The 27,045-nt window shown below is 42.1% G+C and overlaps 3 protein-coding genes across 4 annotated transcripts in view; 1 reads left to right on the plus strand and 2 right to left on the minus strand.

The window, feature by feature from the left end:
- LOC143215938 (uncharacterized) overlaps positions 1–8,845 on the plus strand; it is a 95,677-nt gene extending 86,832 nt beyond the window's left edge. Inside the window, exon 6 of the mRNA XM_076438568.1 lies at positions 2,559–8,845. Within this exon, the coding sequence (XP_076294683.1) occupies positions 2,559–2,576 (18 nt within the window). The 3' untranslated portion in view covers positions 2,577–8,845. The remainder of the gene's footprint in view (positions 1–2,558) is intronic.
- On the minus strand, positions 1,059–8,377 carry LOC143215941 (uncharacterized). The gene has a single exon (XM_076438573.1). The coding sequence runs from the start codon at positions 8,013–8,015 to the stop codon at positions 6,606–6,608; it is 1,410 nt and encodes a 469-aa protein (XP_076294688.1). The 5' UTR covers positions 8,016–8,377; the 3' UTR covers positions 1,059–6,605.
- Positions 8,846–14,118: 5,273 nt separating the features above from the next.
- LOC143215936 (uncharacterized) lies at positions 14,119–20,979 on the minus strand. Of its 2 annotated transcripts, XR_013010481.1 has the most exons (8): positions 20,377–20,979; positions 20,167–20,301; positions 19,494–19,702; positions 16,518–19,036; positions 16,288–16,421; positions 15,515–15,727; positions 15,160–15,422; positions 14,119–14,688 (listed from the first exon to the last, which is right to left on the minus strand). XR_013010481.1 is itself a non-coding variant. In XM_076438562.1 (7 exons), the coding sequence occupies exons 1-7, from the start codon at positions 20,530–20,532 to the stop codon at positions 15,213–15,215; spliced, it is 3,576 nt and encodes a 1,191-aa protein (XP_076294677.1). In that variant the 5' UTR covers positions 20,533–20,978; the 3' UTR covers positions 14,119–15,212. The 2 variants fall into 2 exon arrangements, 1 of the variants encoding a protein (XP_076294677.1); XM_076438562.1 differs by having other exon boundaries at positions 14,119–15,422; positions 20,377–20,978.
- Between the last annotated feature and the right edge of the window lie 6,066 nt (positions 20,980–27,045).

Below are 27,045 nucleotides of genomic sequence, written 5' to 3' on the forward strand. Positions count from 1 at the left end.
ATTTTGGCGACGTAAAAATGTCATTAAAGAAAAATAATCCACTGTTTGTCCCCCAAGATTATTAGAATCTTATCAGAAGAAGTGTCGGAAAGGTAATCACTTTATTTTAAATGAAATGAAACAAGAGGATTTCATATCAACAAGATTTTTGGAGGATGCAATTTTTTCGATAAACCGCGTTAATATCATTTGGAAGGGCTATCTATCCTGTGTGAATTGTGTGGTTGTTGAATATTGTGCGATTTTTTTTATTCCAGTTATTCAACATTGAAGTAAATATGGGCTTTTTAACATTAACTTGCTCCAGGAAGCGAAAAAATTGTCGTAGAATCTTGTGCGAAAAAGCAATAGAAATAGCGTTTCTTTCTCTTCGAGGCACTCCTTTTGTTTTTTCAATTTTCAATTTCATTAACATTTCGAAAACACGGACCAATCAGAGAGCGCGACCTAGACGCTAGTTGGCACAGTAGGCCCCAATCTCGACAGTTAGCGCGCCCGGCCGACTGTGCCAACTCGCGTCTAGGTCGCGCTCTATTTGGTCCGTGTTTTTCGTTAATAACTCCTAAACAAAGCCGTGGATAACACGGTTTTGCAAAGGAAAATATCGCTTCAAATGGTCTCAGGAACCTCCCATTTCCGGGAAGTTGAGGAATTTTGGGACACCCTGTATAATTTTTCGTAGAATTTTTGCCGAGACACGGGACGACACGAACCCCGACCCCAATCTCATGGTAGACATTCGCTGAACCCGCTCGGCCACCGACCGCTGCGCTGTGACAAGAGGTTTTCACTCATGGAATACATATAACGCACATGTCGCATTTCAAAATCGATTTTCTCGAAATCGACGGGTTCGCGTTGGCGGTTAAAACCAATTGCATAGTTCATGAGAGTGTGTAAGCTATGTCCACACAAAAACTCGTTGCGATCCGGCGTTGCGTTCTCGATACGCGAGGTCTCCTCGTAAGAATGATAATACTATCATACTATGTACTTCCACATATGTATACATATGTATACATATGTATATGTATAATACATATACGTATATGTATGTATAAGTATACGGCCGCTATACACATATGTACATGTAGGTATGCACTTTTTGAAATAACGTAATCGAGAAGAGTGATGAGAGGATTTGTAAAGAGTGGCTGTGATCGGTTTTTCGGGGACAATCCTGGGAACTGAGAATTTCGGAAAATCAGCTTCATGGATTTAATGGTGTCCCTCTTTAACTGTGAGGGCGCGACAGATCTCTTTATTCCGTGGGCACAAAGGCTCGCGCAGATTACAGAGCCAGCAATCCCTCCTCTATGGATTCTACGGCGATGCATTATGGTAGCGCACGCGGCAAAGTAACGTAGAGGGACATCATCCCTGGACAATACCGACTTGGATCACAGCCCATCTTCTTTCTATGTTACACGCGATTGCTTTATTGATCTTTAAGCAGTTCTTCGGATCAGTGAAAATCAATTATCCCGACGACACGCTCGCCACTGCTTCGCCAAAATTCTATATCCACCCTCGACAAACGAAGAGTCGACATTCCGCTGTAGGAAATTCACTAACGCTCGCGCGAACATCCACCGATTTATTGTGCATTAGCTTGTACTGTAATATAAGAATAATCCTGTTCGCGTTTGTGTGTGACGCCAAGTTTTCTTAAATCTATCATAATTGATTAAATTCACAATAGTGAATTATCCAGATTAATCACCGATCAATGCCATTCCATTTTCTCTCGATCGTCTAAACTCTAAACGAAAACCTCCATCTTTGATCCTGCTTCCGATTCACTTTTCAATAGCTCGTTTGTCGAATTATGTTTTCTCATAATCTGCACATTTTCCGCTTCATAAAATGCAAGTAAAGAATAAATTTTTTAAAATGCTTTCGGCGCAACGGTTCGATCGTTGCGATAAACGCCCGTATTCGCGTTAATTTTTGCATGAATATTAGGAATGGAATATGTAGTTTATGCTTTCATCAAATTTATTTGCAGAAAAAATGTAGATTAGCAATATATTTTATTTTTTCTGGTACAGTTCGATGACGAATACGTGGGACGAAGAGGTTTTAAGAAATTCATTTCTTAAGTGTGTTATAGGAAATACTAGTGATATTCGCCCGTACTCACGTTAATTTTTGCATGAATATTAGAAATGGAATATGTAGTTTATGCTTTCATCGGTCTCAAGGACACATCTGCCACTCGTAGTTCTCGTTTAAAATTAATATAAAAATTTATTATAAAAACTGCTATCAATTTTTAACATAACTTTAAAATCAAATTTATATAAAAACTTCACTTGGGTAACCGAAAAGGGGGACCTTCTAGGTGCCCCCCTACACCCCGCTCACCTCCTAGGAGTGGGGACTTTTAATATGTTTACCTCCCACTAGTCCAAACAACGACCCAAAGTTAAAAAAATTGTGTTCCTTCCATTTCCCAGTCTACAACTTTTTGTCGACTGGACTAAATGAACATTTCTGTTTGCCTATTCGTGCACGAAACTGAACTTGGTTCAACATATTCGCTGATTGATACATAGGTTGGAACGCAGGAGTAGGAATAATAAGCATCGGGGAAGTTTGATTTTAAGGTATGTATATTTATCAGAAATGAAACTTTTATATACAGATATGGACAACAAATACATTTTCGTATTCAGCTACATTACACGTATAATACCTACACTGTATACCGAACTGTACCTATTTACTTGCGGTTTCGCGAATGTACGCCGATAAGAAGCTTACGTAAATGCAACACTATGATACATATTTATACATAGAAACAAATGCATCTATAGCCGATAACACTATTACTCAACTACAACTATGTATACATACGTATAAATACCGTCCCATGAATGATCAATTTCCGAGCAGGAAACGTATCAGCGTATTTATCAGTTGTATCATATTTCATGAATATTATTTCCATACCTTTTTCTATGTCCTGTTTACGACTAGCTATGACTAGAATTCGTTTAAGTAACACTTATCTATGCCATTTACATAAATACCTGTATAGCTATAATATGTATACGCACCTATACTCTATCGGTTCATTCTCACTGTTAATATGCGTACGGGCTGTTGGTTGTCGCGTCGTAATACCTTATACGCGATTCGTTCAATTTCCCTTGTCAAACTTTACAATTATTTTGCCACAACGTTCTCAAAAATTTAAAATAATACTTTCATACAACCTATAAGTAAACTATTCTATATGTATACATACACATAGATATACATATTTTGTATACATATGTACGTATGTATGTAATTTATCGCTACGCTTCACGATTACGCTCGTTGTTTCTGTATGTATACAGCTTTTACATAGCCGTCAGTCAGAGACCCCTCCCGTTCAGATTCTTGGACTAGATAATACTCTGTTATTCTAATCGAATAGAATAATAAATAATGCGAAAATAAAAGATAAATACATATAAATAAAAAGTAATTATACATATTATATCTGCGACTAGAAATGGCACTGATCGAATTCAAGTATGCTTGGTACCAATGTAATTGTTCGTCAAGTCACTTTGTAATTATTTTTAAATATCTTTTCACCGTTTCTACTTGAAAATTTTAAGATCGAACAGATCGACTCGATGCTCCGATCATTGTGTGGTTGAAGAACGCAGCGGTGCCATTTCAAATTGTTCGATTATGGTACATACTTGACACTAAAATCGGTAAACAAATAAATAACAGTTAATAATATTAGTCTTCGATACGATGTAACATTGTTCGTATATTCGTTGTCAAGCTGGCGAACATTTCTTAATTAGGGTGGCTCTTATTTACTCTTGCAGGACATTTTCTTACAGCACCCTCGAAGATTGTTCCAATTACTTAAAAAAAGACCGGGCAAAGTTATTCGATCTAGCTCAAAAGCTCATAAGTGGATAAGAATCATTTTTTAATGAATTTTAGCGGAAATTTCATCCCGATATCTCTTATGGTTGAATAGTTATAGTTAAATGTAACGATCCAGCCCACACTGTGTTCCTCGACCGCCCGCCCGAAGGATTTTTTTAAGGACGCGGCGCGGCGGCGGTGCAACGTTCACCAATATAATTTTAATTTCATCAATTTTCAAACGTCCCTATTTCGTTTCAATTTTTTAAAAAGTGGCCCGTTGTGGAAACACGACATTATTTGTTTAAAACAGTTGCAAAATAAATGGTGAAAAAACATTTTTTTCAAATAACAACATTTTGAGTGGATACTCTTTTGTTTTCACTACAAGCTCCCAATAACTCATTTCCCTCGGTTTACTTTGTTCAGCTATTATAATTTAATGGGAAAAATGTTGACGCTTTATTTTATTACGCGTCTGTGAAACCAACAATTATTAAGATTTCGAAAAATCCTTTGAGATACGTTCATAGGTCACTAAAGACTACAACGTATTTAAGTTTGAACAAAATCCGAAATTTTACTTCAAAAAGTGTCCGTTTTCACGTGGAATGACCCTATTATAAGGGATTTGCGTCACCATTTGGGTAAATTGCAACATTTGGGAGGCCACGGTTAACAAAACATTATCGTGGAACATTCTAGAATAATCCTCGAAAGGATAATGATGAAGTATTCTGATCAAGTATGACGAATGGCGTATAAATGGCGCTGTAACAACAAAACGCTGCGTCGAGACGCGCAAAGCAGATCCGACTTTTTTCATAAAACAGCCGAGGTGAATTTTACCGATTAAGAATTACGATTATACTGTTAGGATTGGCTATACGACGTACGTGCATAAATGCGTTTGCTACAACGATCTTACCACTATTTATAATTGATACAGATATTTATACATATTTATCTGTATCCCCTTAACTATCTTTGATATTTAGCTGTATGATAGACTGCGACCGCTAAGATCGGATATATTAAATCTACACTCTATAACACAGTGAACTATTCCTACGGGACAGATTGTCGCATCGGCTCGAATAAATGCATACGCAACAGCAGCACAGATAAGCAGTACGGTTCGATATGTACACGCACAGTCATGGTTCTCAGCCTACCTCTTCTCCATATCTACATATTTACATCGCACGCAACACCGCGTTCTCCCGACTCTTCGGATTTCACGCGAATTTCGAACTGACACGTCGGCCGGTGTTTTGATCTCGTTCCCGGACGAGCGTCGCACTTCGGAGATTTTTATTGTCTCAAATTTACGGACACCGAGAAAACGATCCTTCGCAAGTCAAAAGTTACGCGGGTTGATTGTTCGACGTGTACTTATCCGATTCCGTTACGGATATCGCTTCAACCTGTTAACACCGAGTGAATTCTGAACATTTCGCGAAGACACGAACGCCGCGCCGCGCCGTGCGGTGGTGCGCGGCCACCCGAAATTACCGGCTCTCGGGATCCCGAATGTTTGTCGCGACACATCTTTAGTTTGGTTTCGCTGTTCCATTTTGAAGTTGTTATTTCGCAAGGCGATTAGATCGAAGAATCTTTAACTCTTTCAGATTCATTCGTGAGACTGCACTGCAAAATTACAACTGGGGGAAGTTGAAATACGAATCTAGGCGGAAAGCTTGTGCACCGAATCACACGTCCAGTCCCGAAACGACAGTAGTCCAGTCAATGAATGCTCATAAGGGGGGTGTGTAAAGGGAAATGGAAGGAACACAATTTGCCTCACGCTTTTTGCCTTATTTGACTAGCTAACTCTTCAGCACAATTAGTGAACTTTTGTGATCTCGGAAACTATGCGAGATATCAAAAAACTGAATTCAATCAATCTTGTGGCACATTTTGTCAGCTTTAATATTGTATGGAATGGTCTGATCGCTAGGACGCATAGTTTCCGTGATATTCGCGCTCAAAGTTGACTAATTGTGAAAAAGATCTCTTCAGCACAATTAGTGAACTTAGAGCGCGGATATCTCGGAAACTATGCGAGATAGCGAAAAGCTGAATGGAATCAATCACATAGCACATTTTGTGAGCTTTAATATCGTATAGAATTGTCTTATCGCTAGGACACCTAGTTTCCGAGATATAAGCGGAAAACCGTAAAAGGGAACCTTCTACGTGCCCGTTTGCACCTCGCTCACCTCCTAGGAGTGGCGTCTTTTAGTATGTTTATCTCCTGACTAGTCCAAACAGAGACCCATAGTTAAAAATTGTGTTCCTTCCATTTCCCTCTACAACTTTTCGTTGACTGGACTACAGGTACTTATCTACCCGAATATACATATGTATTTACGTGTCGATAAACCTTCAGGATCCCGTCTCGTCCACCGTATTTTCGAGAACCGGACACACCCGTAATACCATTACACAATAAACCGGAAAAATGAAGAGAATGGAACGCTGCCGAAAGACGACAACGAACGCGAATAATCCGAATAAGATATAATGTATACATTCGCGCGTGTATGTTAACGTCAGCTGTTTCAGCTGTTTGAATTGTGAAACGAACGATAAGGTAATCGAATCGGATAAACATCTAACGAGAGAACTGTCAAAAGAAATATAGAAAATGTTTAGAGGTCAAGACCAAACCTCCAATAGAGGCCTGGCCTTCGCGGTAAAGGTCGCGCGGGGAATTCGTGTCAGGGCATTTCAGCGTTCAACGAGCTGCTGGAAACCATCTGAATGATGTCAGCCTTACCCGTAGCTCCTTGATCTTCCAATGAAACGCTGCTGTTGTTGTTACCGTTGTTGTTGTTGTTGTTGTTGCTGGTGGTGGTGTTGTTGTTGTTCTCCGGATGCTGGGTGGTCAGATGCTTCCTGAGGGCGGCTTGTCTGGTGAACTTGGCGTCGCACCTGGTGCAAGGGATCTCGACGCCGGTCGTCGACGACGAATGCTCTCCGTTGGCTAACCTCGGCTTGTGCCAGCGCCGATGGGACGCCAGGTTGGCCGGGCACGAGAACCTCTTATCGCATTCCGGGCATCTGTACTCGACGTGCGCTATCCTCGAGCACCTGTGCTGGGCCAGCTGGAAAGCGTCCTCGTGAAGCTGCCTGCAGAGTTTGCATTGATACGGGCCGAGCCGGTTCTCGATTTTCGCCAGTTCCGCCCGCGCCTCCTCGGTGACTTCAACGATGTTGAAGGCCGGATCGATGTCACCGGTGACCACGGCCTCGTCGGGTCCCAGGATCACGGTGCCGGACACCGGGCTGCTGGTGTCCTCGTCGAATTTCAATCTCCGTGCGTGTTTCTTCTTCGGCCTCTGCAGAAGTTTGTCCGCCTGACCACCGCCACTGGTTCTCGGACCGTTGCCGATCGTCGAATTGCTTCCCACCGACGACGGACTGGCGTCCTCCTCCCTGATCTTCCTTCGAGGACACTGCGGGGGCGACGGCGTGCTCGGCGGTGTCATCGGCGCGTGTTGCATGCCGTGCAAGTGATGCTGCGGCGTCAGAAGTTGCTGCTGATGGTAATTCTGGACAGACTGCAGCTGACTCGGACTGGTGAGCACGTTCAGCTTCTGGCTGTGCGCGTAATACGATTTCGAGGCGACTTCGCTGAACGGAAGCGCGCAGAGCTTCTCTTCCGGCTCCTGCAGCTGCAGCGGCTCCTTCTTCGACAGCAACTCGTAGCTAGAGTGGCTGTTTACCGAGGAGCATCGCGGAACGATATCGAAATCGTCGACTACCAACGAACCCGTGTCGTCGCCGCCGCTGTATCCGACACAGCTTTCCGACTCCCTCTGCAACTCGTCCGAAATCTTCTGCTCCTTCTTCGACTCCGATCCGATCGGATCGTCGAGTTTCGGTGTGTTTGGCGCGGGTGATGGCTTCAACGACAAGTCCAGGGGGCACGGGGTCGACGATCTCGACATTTCCCACGTTTGGAGAACGTGGTGCTCCGAAACCCTCGAGTACGCCGACAGGTTCTCCATGGGAATGTGCCAAGTGGCGGGCGCAGTGTACGGATGCTGATGGATCTCGTCGCCATAGTAGCCCATGTAATTCAGTCCGGGGGCCAAGAATGCCCTTGGCAAAGAATTGTGCAACATGTTGACGACGGATACCGCGCGCTCGGTTCGAAATTCTTCTCGATTCGAGGCCCGAATCTCAACGGTTTTCCATGGTCTCGACCTGCCCGCGACACCTGCCGCAAATCACACCCTCTTGCCGAAGATATTCCCCTTTCCTCTGCTGAAGCTGTCGTTCACTCACTGAACCCCCTCGATAGCGTCCGGATACTTCTCGAGGAAACAGGCGTACACTACCTACTCCCTCGACGGCCGAACGCCGTTTGACAGAAGGTCGCCAGCACCGTGTCGTCGAGTCGAGTATAGTTGAAAGCTCCACCCGGGAACGCGTTATTATCCCGACTCCTATTGGTCGGCCGACCTCCGGCCCCCATCTCCCACCACTGAACGTAGCTGCCACCACTACTCTCGAGTTCTGGCGCGTGCTCGTGTAAACGTTCGCCGCCCCTTCGCGTCGCGCGTCGCGCGTTGCGTCGACCACCTAACTGTAATGAATGTAGCCGTACCCACAGACGCTGCCGAGCAGCTATTCGAGGAGGGTTATTCAACGTCCCTGCGTCTCTGTCTCCGTCGACTCTCTCACTTCCACGAAGTATTCCCACCCCTATACATATTATCTACACCCCGCAACAAAACTATAAGAAAATTCATGAAAAGTGCGTTCTAGTAAGAATTCTCTTCTTTCTTCATTCCTATATTCATCCCTGTGTTATTCTTTACACTTTATCATACCATACATCGTATGGGAACACTATGGATACAATTACCTATACACATGACTTATTTAAAGCTACTAAGGCTATTAAAGCTTCCAAGAATTTCAATACGAAACGTGAGAGAGAGAGAGAGAGAGAGAGAGAGAGAGAGAGATTTGATTGATTGATTGATTATTTATTAGCTTTCTCAGCTATTTTGTATTACATTGATGTTACATTACATTTGTTGTCACGAATTCCTTTAACATTCTCTTAAATACGTCTACATTATCGCAGCATTTTAAGAGAGAGAGAGAGAGAGAGAGAGAGAGAGAGAGAGAGAGAGAGAGAGAGAGAGAGAGAGAGAGTGTACTTTGTCGCTGCGATAAAACTATAAAACGAGAGTCTTCAATATCTTTTCTACATCCTTTAAACTCCAGTAGCTAGCATTTCACTCATATCGATAAACCTTTACCGCTCGAAGTTTATCAACAATTCTATCGTATAAAGTTACGAGAGCTGAACTTCCTAATACCTTACCTCTTTCCGAAATCCTGGTGACACCCGGTGAACGACAACCCTTTCCTTATCTAGGAAAGATGCCTTTGGACGCCTGTGAGATGTAAAAAATACGTCTCTACAATGCCTGAAAAACGACCAACAGTAATTCTAAAGACGACTTTAAGACAGACAGATTTGTAACAAACGACCTTCCGGAGCCCCTCAGGAAGACAGAGACGGTCCGGAGACATTCGCCGACGTCTTTCGGACGTCTGAATGTCTTGCGGCAGACATCTTTCCACTATCTTCGAGCTGTCTCTGTGCTGATTGGGAAGTGTGTAATGAGTTTGTTTAGTTGTGTAACAGTTAACATGTAGTTCGTTCGATCGGTATGTCTAAAACGGGTATGTAATGTAAAGCCAGAGTTTGAGCGAAAGGGATCCACGTCCAAGTGACACGTTTGTAATTCTAAAAATCGGGAGCAGTTGATTCGGTCGATGTTGTTGTGACTAGGCAATTCCGAGCTGCAGCGATGCAACGCAGTGATACCGTGCATGTTCTCGAAATTGATTTCCGAGCAGGTTCCATACAAACTTGGAGATTAGAAAGCAAATCGAAATGCTTACAAGTTACCGAGTCCGCGCAGCCACTGCATCGTAATCTCTTGATCTGCTTACTTAATTAGTTGCGGGATATGTCCGATTAATCGTCATAAATAATTTGGTAGCGCTGATGGACTTGCAGTGGAACAGGGGCATGCTCCGCGTCGGCGATGTCAGCGGCCCAGAACGTGTGAACATGTAGAGGCGGCGGCGCGGCGCGGCGCGGTGGCCGATTTCCGCGGTTAATCTTCACCCTTGGGAGCTCTTCGGACCGGACAATCTCTCTGACCGCGCGTAATTGGACGAGAGGTCGTTCAAGTCTCTTCAAGACGCTCGGCCGCCGTTCCGTTAGAGCTGGACTAACGACAATCAACAATCAAGAAAATCGCCGTTAACTTGCCCCAATCTTTAACGATCAAATGTCACCGAAACAATGACCGCTGATCTGTTCTACTAAGCTAAGAGATTGCTCACTACAAGCGCGTGGACGCCCATATTTACTTCAATGTTGAATAACTCGAATAAAAAAAATCGCACAATATTCAATAACCACAAAATTGTTACACAGGAAAGATAGCCCTTCCAAATGATATTAACGCGATTTATCAACAAAAATTTGTTGCTCCCCGTGTGATGTTCCAAAGTTGCACCAAATTTTTGTTAACCTTCAATGTTGTCATCATCTCGCTATAACTTTGTAAGAAACCAACATAGCAACAATTTGTGTAACAGAGCATCTGAAACTAGAGATTTCAGGCTTTCAAACCATTGTTTAACGATATCGATACGGCATTTTTTGACGGAGTTACGATCGCGTAAAGTGGGACCAATTTTTCGGGTTCGCACAAGTGATCCCTTAATTCTTTTAAGGAGTGTATAAGTAACGTTCCACCACATGATTGCTTAAGACTTGGGAAAACTTGTTAGTTGATAATATAATTGAATGAATTGTTTAGAGGCCAGAATGATATTGTCTCTTTTCGTTGTTGGTCTTCTGGAACATTTCTTTAATTGGAAAGAGAATTGATCGGTTTTTCTTTGGCGGATCACTTGTGTAGTCGCTTGGATGTGCGAGCAGAATTATTCCTATTTCCTGAGAACGATAGGGGGGTCTTATCTCGATAGAAAATTGAAAAGGCACGTGTAAGTATACGTATTGTACCTTTCGCACCGCGCTTCGCATAATTACTCGTAGCTTGACGGCATGGCAGCGCGGTGCGCGGTGCGGTTCAAAATTTCATACCCAACGTAATCAGTCTATCGACGAAAGGAACGAAAACAAACGGTGAATGATCCATTATTACGTCCAAACATCGCGCGGACTAATACCGCTTGCGGTGGACGTAAAATATAGGTATTAACGTGGGATAAGTCGGTCGATACGGATTTGCCATGATTATTTGATGCTCCGTGAAACATTTTACCACGCATTGCACTCTCCGCTTCCGGCTACGTGTGCATGAACACCTGAAAACACCGCGTTACGTGCTCGATCCTCGAATTACAAAACCTCGATTCACCATAACATTTCGCTCGATATCGCGAACCGGTGGTGATATGGTGATGGCGATGCTGCACGAACGGTCTTAGTCCACAGTCAACGAAAAGTTGTAGACTGGGAAATGGAAGGAACACAATTTTTAACTTTGGGTCTTTGTTTGGACTAGTTAGGAGGTAATCATATTAAAAGTCCCGTTTTTTCGGTTTTCCCTTTATATCTCGGAATCTAAGTGTCCTAGCGCGATAAGACCATCCATTACAAACTTAAACCTGACAAAATGTGCCACAAGATTGATTCCATTCAGTTCATTTCGCTATCTCGCATACTTTCCGAGATATCCGCGCTGAAAGTTCACTCCATTGTGAAAAAGAAATTTTTGTCTTATTTGACTAGCTAACTCTTCAGCACAATTAGTGTAGTTTGAGTGCGGATATCTCGGAAACTATGCGAGATAGCGAAAAACTAAATACAATCAATCTTGTGGCACATCTTGTCAGCTTTAATTTTGTATAGAGTCGTCTTATCGCTAGGACACATAGTTTCAGAGATATAAGCGGAAAACTGAAAAAGGGTTTACCTCCTAACTAGAATCCAAACAAAGTCCGAAAGTTAAAAATTGTGTCCCCTCCATTTCCCTCTACACTCCGCTTACGAGCATTCATTGACTGGACTATCTGTCGTTTAGCTTTAACATTAAAGAGAACCATTTTTTAAACATCGGTGCCTTCTAAATTCGCGCGGAAGAGAGGAACGAAGCGAGGCAAGGCGAAGCGAATCGACTTCCAGTTTCAGGACCAGCAAGCTTTTTGCTTGCGCGGATGTCGACGAGTACTCCCGCATCCGCTGGTATGGAGGGAGCGAGTGGGTGGCTCTCTACATATTTGATGCGATTTTAATGTCTCTGCCCGGCATATCCGCGTCCCGTGCACCAATAGCACCAGGAACACTAGCCTGCCGCACGAAGCAGGAGTGACTGCCGTGATGCTCTAATCGGCTTACGCAACAAGCCACCCTTATCCCGAGTTCCCATCACAGCCCCGAGCACCCTCGCCTCGCCTCGGATCCACCACCTCCACCAATCCACCACCTCAACGGCGGCTGTTACTTTGCGGTTAGGTGGTTGGACACTACTTTGCTGCCTGCATTTTTTCTTTCGCCGCCGCCCTTCCACTGTGCCGTCACTGTCGGCCGAAACCTTCGCTTCGGTTCGCTCACCACTTTTTATTCAAATCGCCAACCGCCAACCGCCACGCGCAGTCACTTAGCCTTTCCACTCCTACCTTCTCCTCCTTATTATTATTATTACTACTATTGGTAAATTTTTTAGTGTTTTATTTTGATTGGATATATTGCGCATAGTGGACACAAGTAAGTTAATACTCATATTTTCAATAATGATATCACGATAACAGTAATATTTATTCACTTGTAAAAATAAACAAGTCGATTACATATTTAATGGTAATATTGAAAACAAAATTTAGCTCTCGTTCACTTTAACTCGATAAAGCTCCACTCGATTCGTAGGAATAATTTTTGATTATCAACTGTCTTTCACAATTCATTTATCCCATGTTCAAAACAAATGTACGAGAGCTTTAAATGTCGTTAAATTTCTATGCGGAACATGGTGGGGTTCAGACCCAACAACATAATTAATTCTATACAAAAGTTTCGTTCGTTCACATATCGACTATACATATGTATGTATGTATATGGGTGCTTTTAGTCTAGTCAATGAATGCTCAAAAGGGGCATACATAGAGGGAAATGGAAGGAACACAATTTTTAACTTTGGGACTCATAGGACGCATATAGTTTCCGAGATATACGGGAAAACCGAAAAAGGTGACCTTCTACGTGCCCCCCTACACCCCGCTCACTTTCTAGGAGGGGGGCTTTTAGTATGTTTACCTCGTCACCAGTCCAAACAAAGACCCAAAGTTAAAAATTGTGTTCCTTCCATTTCCCAGTCTACAACTTTTCGTTGACTGGACTAACTAGCGCGATCTCAACATAAATTGGCAAACTCATGCCGGGCGAAGATATTTTGCTTTCTGGTTCGGGAAAAAACGTCGACCTTCTAAACTTCAAAGGGTACGATTTCTCAAGATAAAAGTCTGCTCTATCGTGTGGTATAGTTCGATTTTCCGCTGAACCCTTATTTTTTGAGATAAATTCAAAGATATCCTCAAAAGGTGGTGCAAAAATGGTGTCTCACCGTCTTTAAACATTCATAATGTATTAGTGAATTGTCGAAAAGTTAGTAGTTGACGAGATATTTCAATTTAAATAACTCTGAAACACCATTACGGTCGTACTAAGATGTTAGCGTTTACTTGCTAGTGTAAATTGAAGAGTTGAAATTGAAATTAAAAATTGACGTTGAAAATGAAGTCGAAGAGTTGATATTGAAATTGAAGTTGAAATGGATGAAAATTGATGTTGAAATTGAAGAGTTGAAATTAACGAATTGAAATTGAAAAATTGACGTTGAAATTAACGAAATGAGATTGAAAAATTCAAGTTGAAATGGAACAGAAGAAATTCAAATTGAAATGGAACAGAAGAAATTGAACTTGAAATGGAAGAGTTAAAATTGAAGTTGAAATTAAAGTTGAAATGGAAAAATTCAAGTTGAAGAGTTGATATTGAAATTGAAGTTGAAATGGATGAAAATTGATGTTGAAACAAAAGATCTAGGACGATCGGGTCAGGCTGGCCGAAACTGTAGTAGGTAACACATTTAGACATAAGACAGCAGTACTTCTCTGTATGTCTGTATTGATCAACATCTGTAAATCGAATAGAAAATAATCAATTGCTTTTATAAAAGGCCTACACTTGGTAGTTTTTTATTCAGAATTTACCATTATGTCGAGATCGAGCACGCATATATTCACTACATTCAAATCGATTTGCTCGTATATCGAAACAATCAGCGAGATGTTATGATATACGCGAAACAATTTGTCGATATTTAACATTTCAAGCCATCGGTACAGCAAGTATCCTATTTTTAGTATAATCGGGTAACGTGTATAGAGGTGTACTCGCAGCGTACGCATACACATGGTGCTGCACGAGAGAATCGCCCTAGGCAAGGACGCGCATTATTGGGTAGAATTACATTAAACAAACATCCAATATATCTGCCTCTCCCTTGCGTCGAATGTCCTTTTTATCAAAATTCACGTGTAGACACGCACGGTCGGTTGCTTCGTACAAAATTCGATTATACATATATATATTTCAATTAACACTCTTTATCAATAAATATCAGCGAGTTCATAAAACTCTATTTTTATAAACATCTCTGTACAGCATACTTACATACATCTATCAAAGACTTTCATTTACCAATCAGTTACAGTCCACATTCACAGTATATGGATCTATGTAAGTGTATCAACATATCCAAATTATTAAAATTATTATTAAATTACAGGGTGTCCCACCACCCGATTTCGACATCTTGATTTTCTCGCTATTGTTACTCGTAGCAAAAAATCAGCTCAGCAGAGGCTTGAATCAGGTATCGAGTGGAGCATATTTTGATGTTATTAGTTTTTTCGTGAGTGGACGCGTGAAGGTCATATAAAGGTCAACTTTGTGTTTTTAAATGGAATGAGTTATTTTTTAATACATCAATCGATGCAGCTGGACATTCGTTATAAAAACGAGTGTATTAACCTATGTATGTCGAAAAGTTAGTAGTTCAGGAGATATTTCAATTTAAATAACTCTAAAATACCATTACTGTAGAGCTGATTTTTTGCTACGAGTAACAATAGCGAGAAAATCAAGATGTCGAAATCGGCTTGTGGGACATCCTGTATAACATATAGTATTTAAGTAAATCTCACTTATAAAGATTAAAACTGGCGGGGGAAGGTGCGCGCGTAACCGCGTATACGTGTCAAGCTTTTCGCTTGACTTTATATCGTTGGGTTTCCGTTCTCAAAGCTGAGTCTGTATTTGTGTCTTCTGCGGACGGATCAATGTGCGCAAAAACAAAACTTTTCGCATTTATCGACGACAATGGGACATCCTTTTGTCTTGCCAAAGCAGCTAAACGCGCCAGCGACTTTTCTCCCCTTGCGAGAATCGAACGCTTCTGCATTACATTCTGAAAGTATAAAAAATTACAAACGTTTTGTATCGTAAGAATTGTATACCAGTTTGGTCGTCGGTAAACATTTTTTTGATATGAAAATTTACATGAATCACGCGGGATTTCCCTTCTAAATTTGAGGTATTCAACATGTCCGCTATAGTGTGAGGTATTCTTCTTGCAGCCTCGGAAACTGGCAAATCCAACATTGTATTTTCTATTTGACTTTCGTTGGTTCGCCTCTTCTTCAGGATTTTCATGCCAAATTTAAATATTTGACTGTTGTTTAAATCATTCTCGATCTCGGTATCCACACTGATCTAGAAATATAACATTCAAAGCACTTTCTTAGGAAATCGTTCGAATGCAAGAAAGTTTGAAACGTCCTTAAACCTTTTAGTCAGTCAATGAATGCTCATAAGGGGGGCATACATAGAGGGAAATGGAAGGAACACAATTTTTAACTCTGGGACTTTGTTTGGACTAGTTAGGGGGTGGTAAACATACTAAAAGTCCCTACTCCTAGGAGGTGAGCGGGCTACAGGGGGGCCCGTAGAAGTCACCTTTTTCGGTTTTCCGCTTATATCTTGGAAACAATGTGTCCCAGCGATCGAATACCATTCGATACAAAATTAAAGCTGACAACATGTGCTATAAGATTCATTGCATTCAGTTCATTTCGCTATCTCGCATAGTTTCCGAGATATTCGCGCTCAAAGTTGAATAATTATGAAAAAGAACTCTTCAGCACAATTAGTGAACTTTAAGCGCGGATATCTCGGAAACGGATGCGAGATAGCGAAATGAACTGAATCGAATCAATCTTGTAAATAACAAATAAAATCCCAATCTTTTGACCGGCAAGGACAACACATTTTACCATTTTTTCTGCCAAGAACTTTTCCCTCTCGTGTCTCATTTTACGCCATTTTGCTTCATCTTCTTCATCGGACAAATCAACCCAACCATCTTTGTCTTCGGAAGGTTGAGACTGATCGTTATCGTCTTGTTTATCTAAAACAGATTAATTTTGTTTAGTTTTGAGATTTGTTTATCGTTTATCGAAGAACATGTTCCCAGTGAATATAAATGTTTATACGTTCAACGTACTTATGTTTTTCCACTTGAACTTTCGTTCACGAGCGCTTTCACTGAACAAATCGCCCTCCTCGAATAATAATTCCTTGAGCATCCTCACTTCTTTCTGATCCTCGTCTAACATCTGTTTCATATGCAGTTTACCCAACTGGTTTTTCACTTGTGTCTCATCGATGTCTTCGTCATCCCCATCTTCCAATTCTAAATTATCCAAATCATCTTCATCCTCGTCTGCAGACACGTCGCAGTCGCTCTCGCTGAGTTCAGCTTCATTTTCCAAAAATGTAGCAGCATATTGCTTTATGTTTTTCTTTGGGACAACAACCTCGTTCTCCTCCGAATCATAATCTATAAATTTGTCTTCGTCGCGTTCGCTTTGGTCATCATCGTCGTCGCTAGACACCAAACATTCGTTCTCTTCCTCGTCATCGGATAATTCTAGCTTCTTCACTTTTTTCTTCGATCGATTACTAACTTTTTGTACCATCTGATTTTCGTCCTCATTCTCGTCACTCGACAAAACACTTGATTTCTCCCTAGATTCATAATTTCCCTTTAGTCGTTCATGGATAGCATCCGTCTCCGATTCTTGCGAATTTTTAATCGAAGGTACACTGTCCAGCAACTGTGATCCAGTTGCATTTGACAATTTCGAAAAATCAAGACTGTTTTTGTTGGTCATGAATTTACCGGAGCATAGTTCCATAAGCTCATCCTCCATTATATCGTTTTGATCGGTGAAAAGTAATTTCTTGTGTACGGTTGCACGACTTATCGAATCGCTTCCTTGCGATAAGTCGCCGATTCGTGGACTTTCCATCAGATTCAAATCAGGCTCAACCGATTCCTGTTCAATCTCTTTTTTATCCTCTAGACAAGTACTCAACGCTGTTAATTGCGTCGCGGGAGAAACGAAACTATAATATTCTGTTTTCTTGGTTAGTGGTGTTTGTTGATTCAGTTTATGTTCTAAATCGCTTTTAACGCGTGTTTGAGAGACTGGAATGTCTCTTTCATTGTCGCTATGAAACATGTCCGAATGTATTGTTGTTGGCGATGAACATATTTTATTGTCTCTATTCGCAGCAGCATCATCGTTATTCGACGTATCGCATGATCGTGAATCGTCTTCCACCGGTTCTACAATTCGTTTAAACGGTTTTCGTTTTACGTCGACACTATCGCCGCAAGTACTGTCCTCGTCGTCTTCCAAAATTAGTCTTTCCTCGTCTGTTTCAGAATTTTCATCTTCACCTTCGTCTATGATTCCATCCTCGTCGTCTACTTCGTTATCACTGACGTCCGCTTCATCGTCTAAAAATTCACATTTACTTCTCTTCTTTTCCTTCTTCTCGCATATATCGTCCTCGCTGAATTCATCCTCCTCGCTTTCACACGTCGCAATACTTGGCGAATACAGTTTGCTACAGTGATCTCCTTTGTCCAAAGTTTCGTTCCATTCTATATCATACTCCTTCATCTCCTGTTCCTTTTCTTTCCACTCTTCCTCGCGCTTCAGCGCCATTTTTTCCTCCAACTCCTGCTTCAAACGCAACAACTTAGCTCCGGGTTTCTTCAACTTAGGATCAACTTTCTCAGAATTCTGCAGTTTGTATGGAAGCGTTTCTTCGATTTTAATCGATGATCCATCGGGAGATTCTATCATTTGTGTTACGGTCACTTTTGAAGTACCGCTTATTTCATTATTAATTTTGGAATGTTTATACACAAACCTATCTATTAAGGCATTAATTGCTTTTTTATTTGGTTTCATGTCATCTGTTAAATCGATCACTGTACCCGGTGCGCCTCTTAATTTAGGTGTTACGCTTTGCATACTCGACAATGCTTTTTTCTCGTTAATGTTTGGAGTAATATCTAACTTGGGCGGAGGTAAACCATATTCGTTGTATTCATCCGACTCTTCCGCAACTATTCCTAATGATTGTTTCACCATTTTCGCATAATCGTTAATATTCGAACTAGAGCCATTCGAAGAATCGTCGTCAGTCTGTAAATTATTTTTCTCATTGCCATAAATTCCATCGGAGCTTCTTTTCATCGTATTTCTTTCTTCATCTTCATTTTCAATGATTTCTTCTTGTAACAAGGCATCGCCTACCTTATTAAATCCTTCGATCTCATTTGCATTAGCTATCGTCTCATCTACATTAGCATTTTCTGTAGAAACAGTACCAAGATTACTTTTTAATATTGCTGAATCATCCCATGATTTACCCATTTGCGATGCATCAATTTCCATTAGTAAATTATGTTTGGTCTCATTCGTTTTAGTGATGCTTTCATTTATTTCGTGCACTAGATCTGTGTTATCTTCTTCTTTATCACTTACATGCAAACTATCGCAAGCGAACAATTTCTTTGGAGCAATTACTTTTTTAAATTTTTGTATATATTCTCCATTCGTGCTTTCTTTATCATTTTCTGAACGACTTTCTGTTGTTTCTTCTTCCGAATCGGAAGACTTGTAAAACATTTCAGCTTCTTTCTCCTTTTCTTTCAGTAATTTGCTGTTGAATGAAAAAATGCAATGTTTAGTAACTTCTAAATTCATTATTAGTCCAGTCAATGAATGTTTATAAGGGGGGTGTAGAGGGAAATGGAAGGAACAGAATTTTTAACTTTGGGACTTTGCTTGGACTAGTTAGGAGGTAAACATACTAAAAGTCCCTACTCCTTATGATTGATTCGATTCAGTTTTTCGCTATCTCGCATAGTTTCCGAGATATCCGCGCTCAAAGTTCACTATTATAATAATACACTATTGTAATAATATAGTAAGTACAATATTGTATATAAGCGGAAAACCGAAAAAGGGTTTACCTCCCAACTAGTCCGAACAAAGACCCAAAGTTAAAAATTGTGTTCCTTCCATTTCCCAGTCTACAACTTTTCGTTGACTGTGGACTATATAGAAAAATGTGACAACACTTGATATCAATAAATTTACATTGCAGAATTACTTACTCGACAATAGCGGATGACATTTTTAGTTTAGCTGCCATTGTAGGAGCTTTCGGAAGAATCGACAGTACCTTTTTTCTACTTAAAAATTCTTGCAACGTTCTCTGCTTTGGCCTATGATAAGGAAGCGAGATTTCAGTTTCTCTTACTAACCGTTGAGTTTCGCTTTGTATTTGTTTCATAGCTTCCTTTTTACTAGCCCTTATAGAAACCTAGAATTTATTAGAGGAATATATTGGCTATGGGAATAAGTTTCTGCCCTTTTTTGTTGAAAAACATTTCTCGTTATTCAGAATTACAAATGCAAAGTAAATTCATTCAAACATTTGACAGTTCTTCAAATGTTTGACGTGGATTTTCATCAAGTAATGCTCTTTACTACTAAACTATTCTTTACAACTTGTATTTGATTTGATGCGTTTCTGCGGCACCTATCTTTAAAACAAAATAATGCAACATAACTTGCCGCAAATGCTGCTTACTTGGAACAAAAACAATTGCCACTAACTGCGTTTCAAAGCTTAGACACACACACCTTTCAAAAACATGTACTACGTTCCATTAAATACACGATCGGTACTCAAGTACAATGACATCTGATAAAAGAGCAGAAACTTATTCTCATACCCAATATATTTAAAAAAATGTTATGTATCAAATTTATTTATTGACATACTTTTCGCTTTGGAAATTCACCATGTTCCTTTTGTTGTTTAGATACTTTATCCTTTACAGGACTCGACCAAGTTTCACCAACTTCTTCTTCTTCTTCCGAGTCTGAATCTATTAGAGTTCGAAGTCCAATTTCTACCTGTAATATAGATAGCTGAATTATTATTTCCAACAATTATTATTATAATAATAAATTATAATAATATAGTAATACCTTGTTAGTGTAATCATTGTTAACTTGAGTCAATGGTTTAGGTATCTCTTCCATAGAGTCTGCTACCTTGTTCGCAGATGCCATTTCCATAGATTTATCTCCTGCATTAGGCTCCTCCTCAGTATTTCCGTCATCAAACCCACCACTTTCACTCATTTTTTCAACTATTTCTATTTATCAGAAACTTTAAAAAGCTATATAAAATTCAACAATTATAACATGGTGTTGGTTAATATTTTAGCAAGTATTTTCAAAAAATTGCAAATAAAATCAATCAACATGTGTGAATACTTGTTGAATACTTTTTAATAGATAGCAATCATATTATTTTGAAATCTACGATATTACAAATCTTGCTTTCACAAAAGTCCAGGATGTCGACCAATGTCGACCAGGGGGTGTAAGCAGGTGTAAGCTGAAATGGAAATAGTTGGTCCAGTATATGTAGTTCGACCCTAGTACTGAGGTGGCGTTGGTGTCGCTGCAGTTTTTGCGATACATATACCAAAATTTTCAATGCTTTTATAAGATCGTCGGTGGGCCAATCAGCTAAAGAGTTGGACTACCAAGCGGTAGACCGAGGTTCGAATCCTGTTGGGCTAAACAGTTTTTTTTACAACCGTCTACCGCTTTATATCTATATATACTGCCATTAGTTCGGCCCTACTACTGAGGTGGCGCTGAAATACTGGCCACTTCTTTAACACGGCAGCTTGCACCCCCTGATGTCGACCAGGTGACTCTATTCTCTATGGCGCACTTAGACCATATATACCTATAGACCCGGCGCAGATAATTTGGCCCTCGGAAAAGATGAAGACGGTGTGACGTCACGTTCTCGAAAGATGTATAAGCTGTTACGTCGCAGTGTGGTGGGATTAGGGAATTTATAGGGTTCGGGTGCCCGTGGAGCGCTAAAGCACTCTGCTCGTGGAAGGTTTTCAGAACAAACTCTTAGCAAGAAGATGTAACGAAAAATAGACTTTATTTAATAGTGAAACGTTGTTGACTCTAAGATCTCAGACAAGAATCTGCTCGTATCCTCGTGTATCTGCTTCGTATTTTCCTCGTCCTGAAGTTTTCTCCTTCCAGGTTCCTTTTCCTTAGCCAATAGGAAAATTCGGATCTTCCAGCTGGACGTTGATTCGTCGGGTGGCTCGTCCTCGGTTGCAGCTCGATGGTGATTGGTGGTGGAGGTGCCTCAATAGCGCGCGCACGAGAGTGGGGTACGCGCGAGGGTGAAAGCCCGCCAAAACAAGGGTCGTGGGACCGAGCGAGAGAGAGGTCCGAGGGAGTCCCAAGAGGTCCTTGACTGTGAATTTACGACTTCCTGTCCTCGACCGATTCTAGACTTCGACTGTCTCTTTATGCGAAATTGGAGAACTCCTCCAAGAGGTTACAAGACTTTACCCAAATTCCTCGATTAGTCTCGCCCATCTGGTTTCGTCAAGGATCTCTGTGGAAGCCCCTTGTTTCCCTTACTTATTCTAAGCCTAAGCTATCGTGCCTGAATAAAATATATGTATATGAAATATACGGTTTTGAAACATTACGTTTTATATTCAAATTTCCCTCTCAGCGCCATTAATGGAACATACAGGGCAGTAGCGCTATTCGCGGCTATGTTCGCGTGATCAACGGGTCACGCTACAAAGCTATATATATGCTCATCGACAGTGCCTATATACTGGTGCCTACGCATGGCTTATGTGGGGGGTGAGGGGGATCACCGGGTGCGCCATGTACAATATACATACTGATACATACCCAGTACGCGGGAAGAATGGACAGGATAATTTCAAAGAATTTGACATTGTATCATGAAATTATCTATTATAAACTGTATTTGAGATACAGCCGTTTATTTTGTATATTTTATTAAGATATATTATTAAGATATAAAGTAATAATAGTATTATATATATTAACTATTTTAGGAATCGCGCGATATTTGATTCTGAAGACATATTATGCAGGTTACAAAATGGTTTTTTACATATAAATTGATCACATTTACAACATTTTAAGGTAGTACTGCTAGTTTTACACAATTTACATTTACCTCGCTTGTGATTAGTTATTGCTAGACTACGGATCTTTATGCATTTACAAAAAAATTGAGTAGATGAAATCCAAAATCGTTGAAACATTGAAAATGTCAATACATGATTTCTGCTCTATTACAATCATTCAGGGAAGAAATAACATTCAATTTAATTTCTATTTCTTGCCATCGATGTATTGCTACACAAAATTTACACGGAGCAAGTGTATGATGGCGATGTATGATGGGATGATGTTAATTAAGTGGATGTACTTCACATTAATTTCACTGATATTTTATTTTTCTTGTGCGAAAGTCAAATTGACGTGCATCAAACGTGAATTACATAGTTGTGAACGATTCCGGTACGCATGTGCATTTTTGTGGATACTTGCATTTGTGAGGAATTTATTCAACATTTATGGTCCTAATGGATACAATTGTATAGTGGTTTGTACCAGTGTATTATGTATGCGCGATGCATCCTCTCGCACGTGTTTTTACTCGACTAGCCTGCGGGAAGCATCCTCTCGCACGTGTTTTTACTCGACTAGCCTGCGGGATGCATCCTCTCGCACGTGTTTTTACTCGACTAGCCTGCGGGATGAATCCTCTCGCACGTGTTTTTACTCGACTAGCCTGCGGGAAGCATCCTCTCGCACGTGTTTTTACTCGACTAGCCTGCGGGGTGCATCCTCTCGCACGTGTTTTTACTCGACTAGCCTGCGGGATGCGAGAGGCCTTCAGTTGCGCACAATACGATTGCCCACATGCACATTGCGCACATATCTTTTGGACACAGCATGATTGGGCACAAGTACAATCGGACACATCTCGATTGCGCACAAGAAGAATCGGACACATCTCGATTGCACACAAATAGAATTGGATTCATCTTTATTGGGCACAGATAAAATATAAAATTGCACACACGCGAATCGTGCACAAATAGAATTGCTTACAGTAATTTTGAACGCAGGTGGAAATGCGGCCGATGGCAGATGGAAATGATGGAAGTGCATATCTAGGTTTATGAATTCTTGTGAAGGATCTGCCAATTACACCTAGACGAATTAATTTTTAAAGTGTAGAAATGAATGGTTTTTGGTGTGTGCAATAAATTTTAGGTTATAATGTTTTTACTCGAAATATGGTTTCGATAGTGTCTGTATTAAGAGATAAAATTTGTGCAGGAAGAGTACATTAATTATATGTAAATATAACACGTGCCACGGAAAAATGAGTAGATTGTTCGATTTTTAATATTAATGTGATTGTGAATTAAAATATTGACAACGAAGAGCGAAGGACTGAAAAATTACACGAATGTATAGAATTGATTTCACAGCTCCCGAATAATTCTGTGTGAAAAACATAATTTAGATAAGTATTTTTTGCCTATAAAATGTAATCATTTTTCTGAGTAATGAATACGATACTTTGTGATTTTTTATATTTTTCTTTTACATGTGGTGTACAAAGCAGATCTACTAGCTGAACTATTTTAATTGGACCGCATGGTCAGATCCTGATGGTCAGATCCGCAAGGAAAATCTTCTCACGGTGAGTAATCACGGCTAGTCGAGTAAAAACACGTGCGAGAGGATGCTTCCCGCAGGCTAGTCGAGTAAAAACACGTGCGAGAAGATGCATCCCGCAGGCTAGTCGAGTAAAAACACGTGCGAGAGGATGCATCCCGCAGGCTAGTCGAGTAGAAACACGAGCGAGAGGATGCATCCCGCAGGCTAGTCGAGTAAAAACACGTGCGAGAGGATGCTCCCCGCAGGCTAGTCGCGTAGAAACACGTGCGAGAGGATGCATCCCGCAGGCTAGTCGAGTAAAAACACGTGCGAGAGGATGCATCCCGCAGGCTAGTCGAGTAGAAACACGAGCGAGAGGATGCATCCCGCAGGCTAGTCGAGTAAAAACACGTGCGAGAGGATGCTCCCCGCAGGCTAGTCGAGTAGAAACACGTGCGAGAGGATTCATCCCGCAAGCTAGTCGAGTAGAAACACGTGCGAGAGGATGCATCCCGCAGGCTAGTCGAGTAAAAACACGTGCGAGAGGATGCATCCCGCAGGCTAGTCGAGTAAAAACACGTGCGAGAGGATGCTTCCCGCAGGCTAGTCGAGTAAAAACACGTGCGAGAGGATGCATCCCGCAGGCTAGTCGAGTAAAAACACGTGCTAGGGGATGCATCCCGCAGGCTAGTCGAGTAAAAAGACGTGCTAGGGGATGCATCCCGCAGGCTAGTCGACTAAAAACACGTGCTAGGGGATGCATCCCGCAGGGCTAGTCGAGTAAAAACACGTGCTAGGGGATGCATCCCGCAGGCTAGTCGAGTAAAAACACGTGCGAGAGGATGCATCCCGCAGGCTAGTCGAGTAAAAACACGTGCGAGAGGATGCATCCCGCAGGCTAGTCGAGTTGAAACACGTGCGAGAGGATGCATCCCGCAGGCTAGTCGAGTAGAAACACGTGCGAGAGGATGCATCCCGCGGGCTAGTCGAGTAGAAACACGTGCGAGAGGATGCTTCCCGCAGGCTAGTCGAGTAGAAACACGTGCGAGAGGATGCTTCCCGCAGGCTAGTCGAGTAGAAACACGTGCGAGAGGATGCATCACGCAGGCTAGTCGAGTAAAAACACGTGCTAGGGGATGCATCCCGCAGGCTAGTCGAGTAGAAACACGTGCGAGAGGATGCATCCCGCAGGCTAGTCGAGTAAAAACACGTGCGAGAGGATGCATCCCGCAGGCTAGTCGAGTAAAAACACGTGCGAGAGGATGCATCCCGCAGGCTAGTCGAGTAAAAACACGTGCGAGAGGATGCATCCCGCAGGCTAGTCGAGTAAAAACACGTGCGAGAGGATGCATCCCGCATGCTAGTCGAGTAAAAACACGTGCGAGAGGATGCATCCCGCAGGCTAGTCGAGTAGAAACACGTGCGAGAGGATGCATCCCGCAAGCTAGTCGAGTAAAAACACGTGCGAGAGGATGCATCCCGCATGCTAGTCGAGTAAAAACACGTGCGAGAGGATGCATCCCGCAGGCTAGTCGAGTAGAAACACGTGCGAGAGGATGCATCCCGCAGGCTAGTCGAGTAGAAACACGTGCGAGAGGATGCATCCCGCAGGCTAGTCGAGTAGAAACACGTGCGGGAGGATGCATCACTCAGGCTAGTCGAGTAGAAACACGTGCGAGAGGATGCATCCCGCATGCTAGTCGAGTAAAAACACGTGCGAGAGGATGCATCCCGCAGGCTAGTCGAGTAAAAACACGTGCGAGAGGATGCATCCCGCAGGCTAGTCGAGTAAAAACACGTGCGAGAGGATGCATCACTCAGGCTAGTCGAGTAAAAACACGTGCGAGAGGATGCACCCCGCATGCTAGTCGAGTAAAAACACGTGCGAGAGGATGCATCCCGCATGCTAGTCGAGTAAAAACACGTGCGAGAGGATGCATCCCGCAGGCTAGTCGAGTAAAAACACGTGCGAGAGGATGCATCCCGCAGGCTAATCGAGTAAAAACACGTGCGAGGGGATTCATCCCGCAGGCTAGTCGAGTAGAAACACGTGCGAGAGGATGCATCCCGCAGGCTAGTCGAGTAAAAACACGTGGTAGGGGATGCTTCCCGCAGGCTAGTCGAGTAAAAACACGTGCGAGAGGATGCATCCCGCAGGCTAGTCGAGTAGAAACACGTGCGAGAGGATGCTTCCCGCAGGCTAGTCGAGTAAAAACACGTGCGAGAGGATGCATCCCGCAGGCTAGTCGAGTAAAAACACGTGCGAGAGGATGCATCCTGCAGGCTAGTCGAGTAGAAACACGTGCGAGAGGATGCTTCCCGCAGGCTAGTCGAGTAAAAACACGTGCGAGAGGATGCATCCCGAAGGCTAGTCGAGTAAAAACACGTGCGAGAGGATGCATCCCGAAGGCTATTCGAGTAAAAACACGTGCGAGAGGATGCTTCCCGCAGGCTAGTCGAGTAAAAAACAAGTGCGATCCCAAAAAACCTGCGCATGCGCATCCCAAAAAACCAGCGCATGCGCATCCCACAAAACCTGCGCATGTGCATCCCGAAAAACCTGCGCATGCGCATTTCAAAAAACCTGCGCATGCTCATCCCAAAAACCTGCGCATGCGCATCCGAAAAAACCTGCGCATGCGCATCCCAAAAAATCTGCGCATGCGCATCCCAAAGAACCTGCGCATGCGCATCCCAAAAAACCTGCGCATGCGCATTTCAAAAAACCTGCGCATGCGCATCTCAAAAACAAGCTTCTCAGCCTCATGGCTAGGATCAAAGTGCTGTAGTGAAAACACGTGTTAGGAGATGCATTCTATGGGTTATGTTAGTGAAAACACGTGTTTTCGCTCACCTAATCTGCGGAATGCATCCTCTCACACGTGTTTTCGCTCACCTAACCTGCGGAATGCATCCTCTCATAGGTGTTTTCGCTCACCTAACATGCGGAATGAATGCATTGTTTTAAACACAAACTGCTCGGGCGCATCCTACAAAACCAGCGCATGCGCATCCCACAAAACCTGCGCATGCGCATGCCAAAAAACCTGCGCATGCGCATCCCAAAAAATCTGAGCATGCGCATCCCAAAAAACCTGCGCTTGC

The sequence above is a fragment of the Lasioglossum baleicum genome, chromosome 14 (assembly GCF_051020765.1).
Source record: "Lasioglossum baleicum chromosome 14, iyLasBale1, whole genome shotgun sequence".
Classification (NCBI taxonomy): domain Eukaryota; kingdom Metazoa; phylum Arthropoda; class Insecta; order Hymenoptera; family Halictidae; genus Lasioglossum; species Lasioglossum baleicum.

Bases quoted from the DNA above. Each gene is read 5' to 3' on its own strand.
- LOC143215941 (XM_076438573.1), bottom strand. From the start codon at position 8,015: ATGTTGCACAATTCTTTGCCAAGGGCATTCTTGGCCCCCGGACTGAAT.
- LOC143215936 (XM_076438562.1), bottom strand. From the start codon at position 20,532: ATGAGTGAAAGTGGTGGGTTTGATGACGGAAATACTGAGGAGGAGCCT. The intron at 16,422-16,517 runs GTACGTTGAACG...AATCTGTTTTAG, and splicing joins GTTCAAGTGGAAAAACATAA to ATAAACAAGACGATAACGAT. The intron at 15,423-15,514 runs GTAAATTTTCAT...TTATACTTTCAG, and splicing joins GGAAATCCCGCGTGATTCAT to AATGTAATGCAGAAGCGTTC.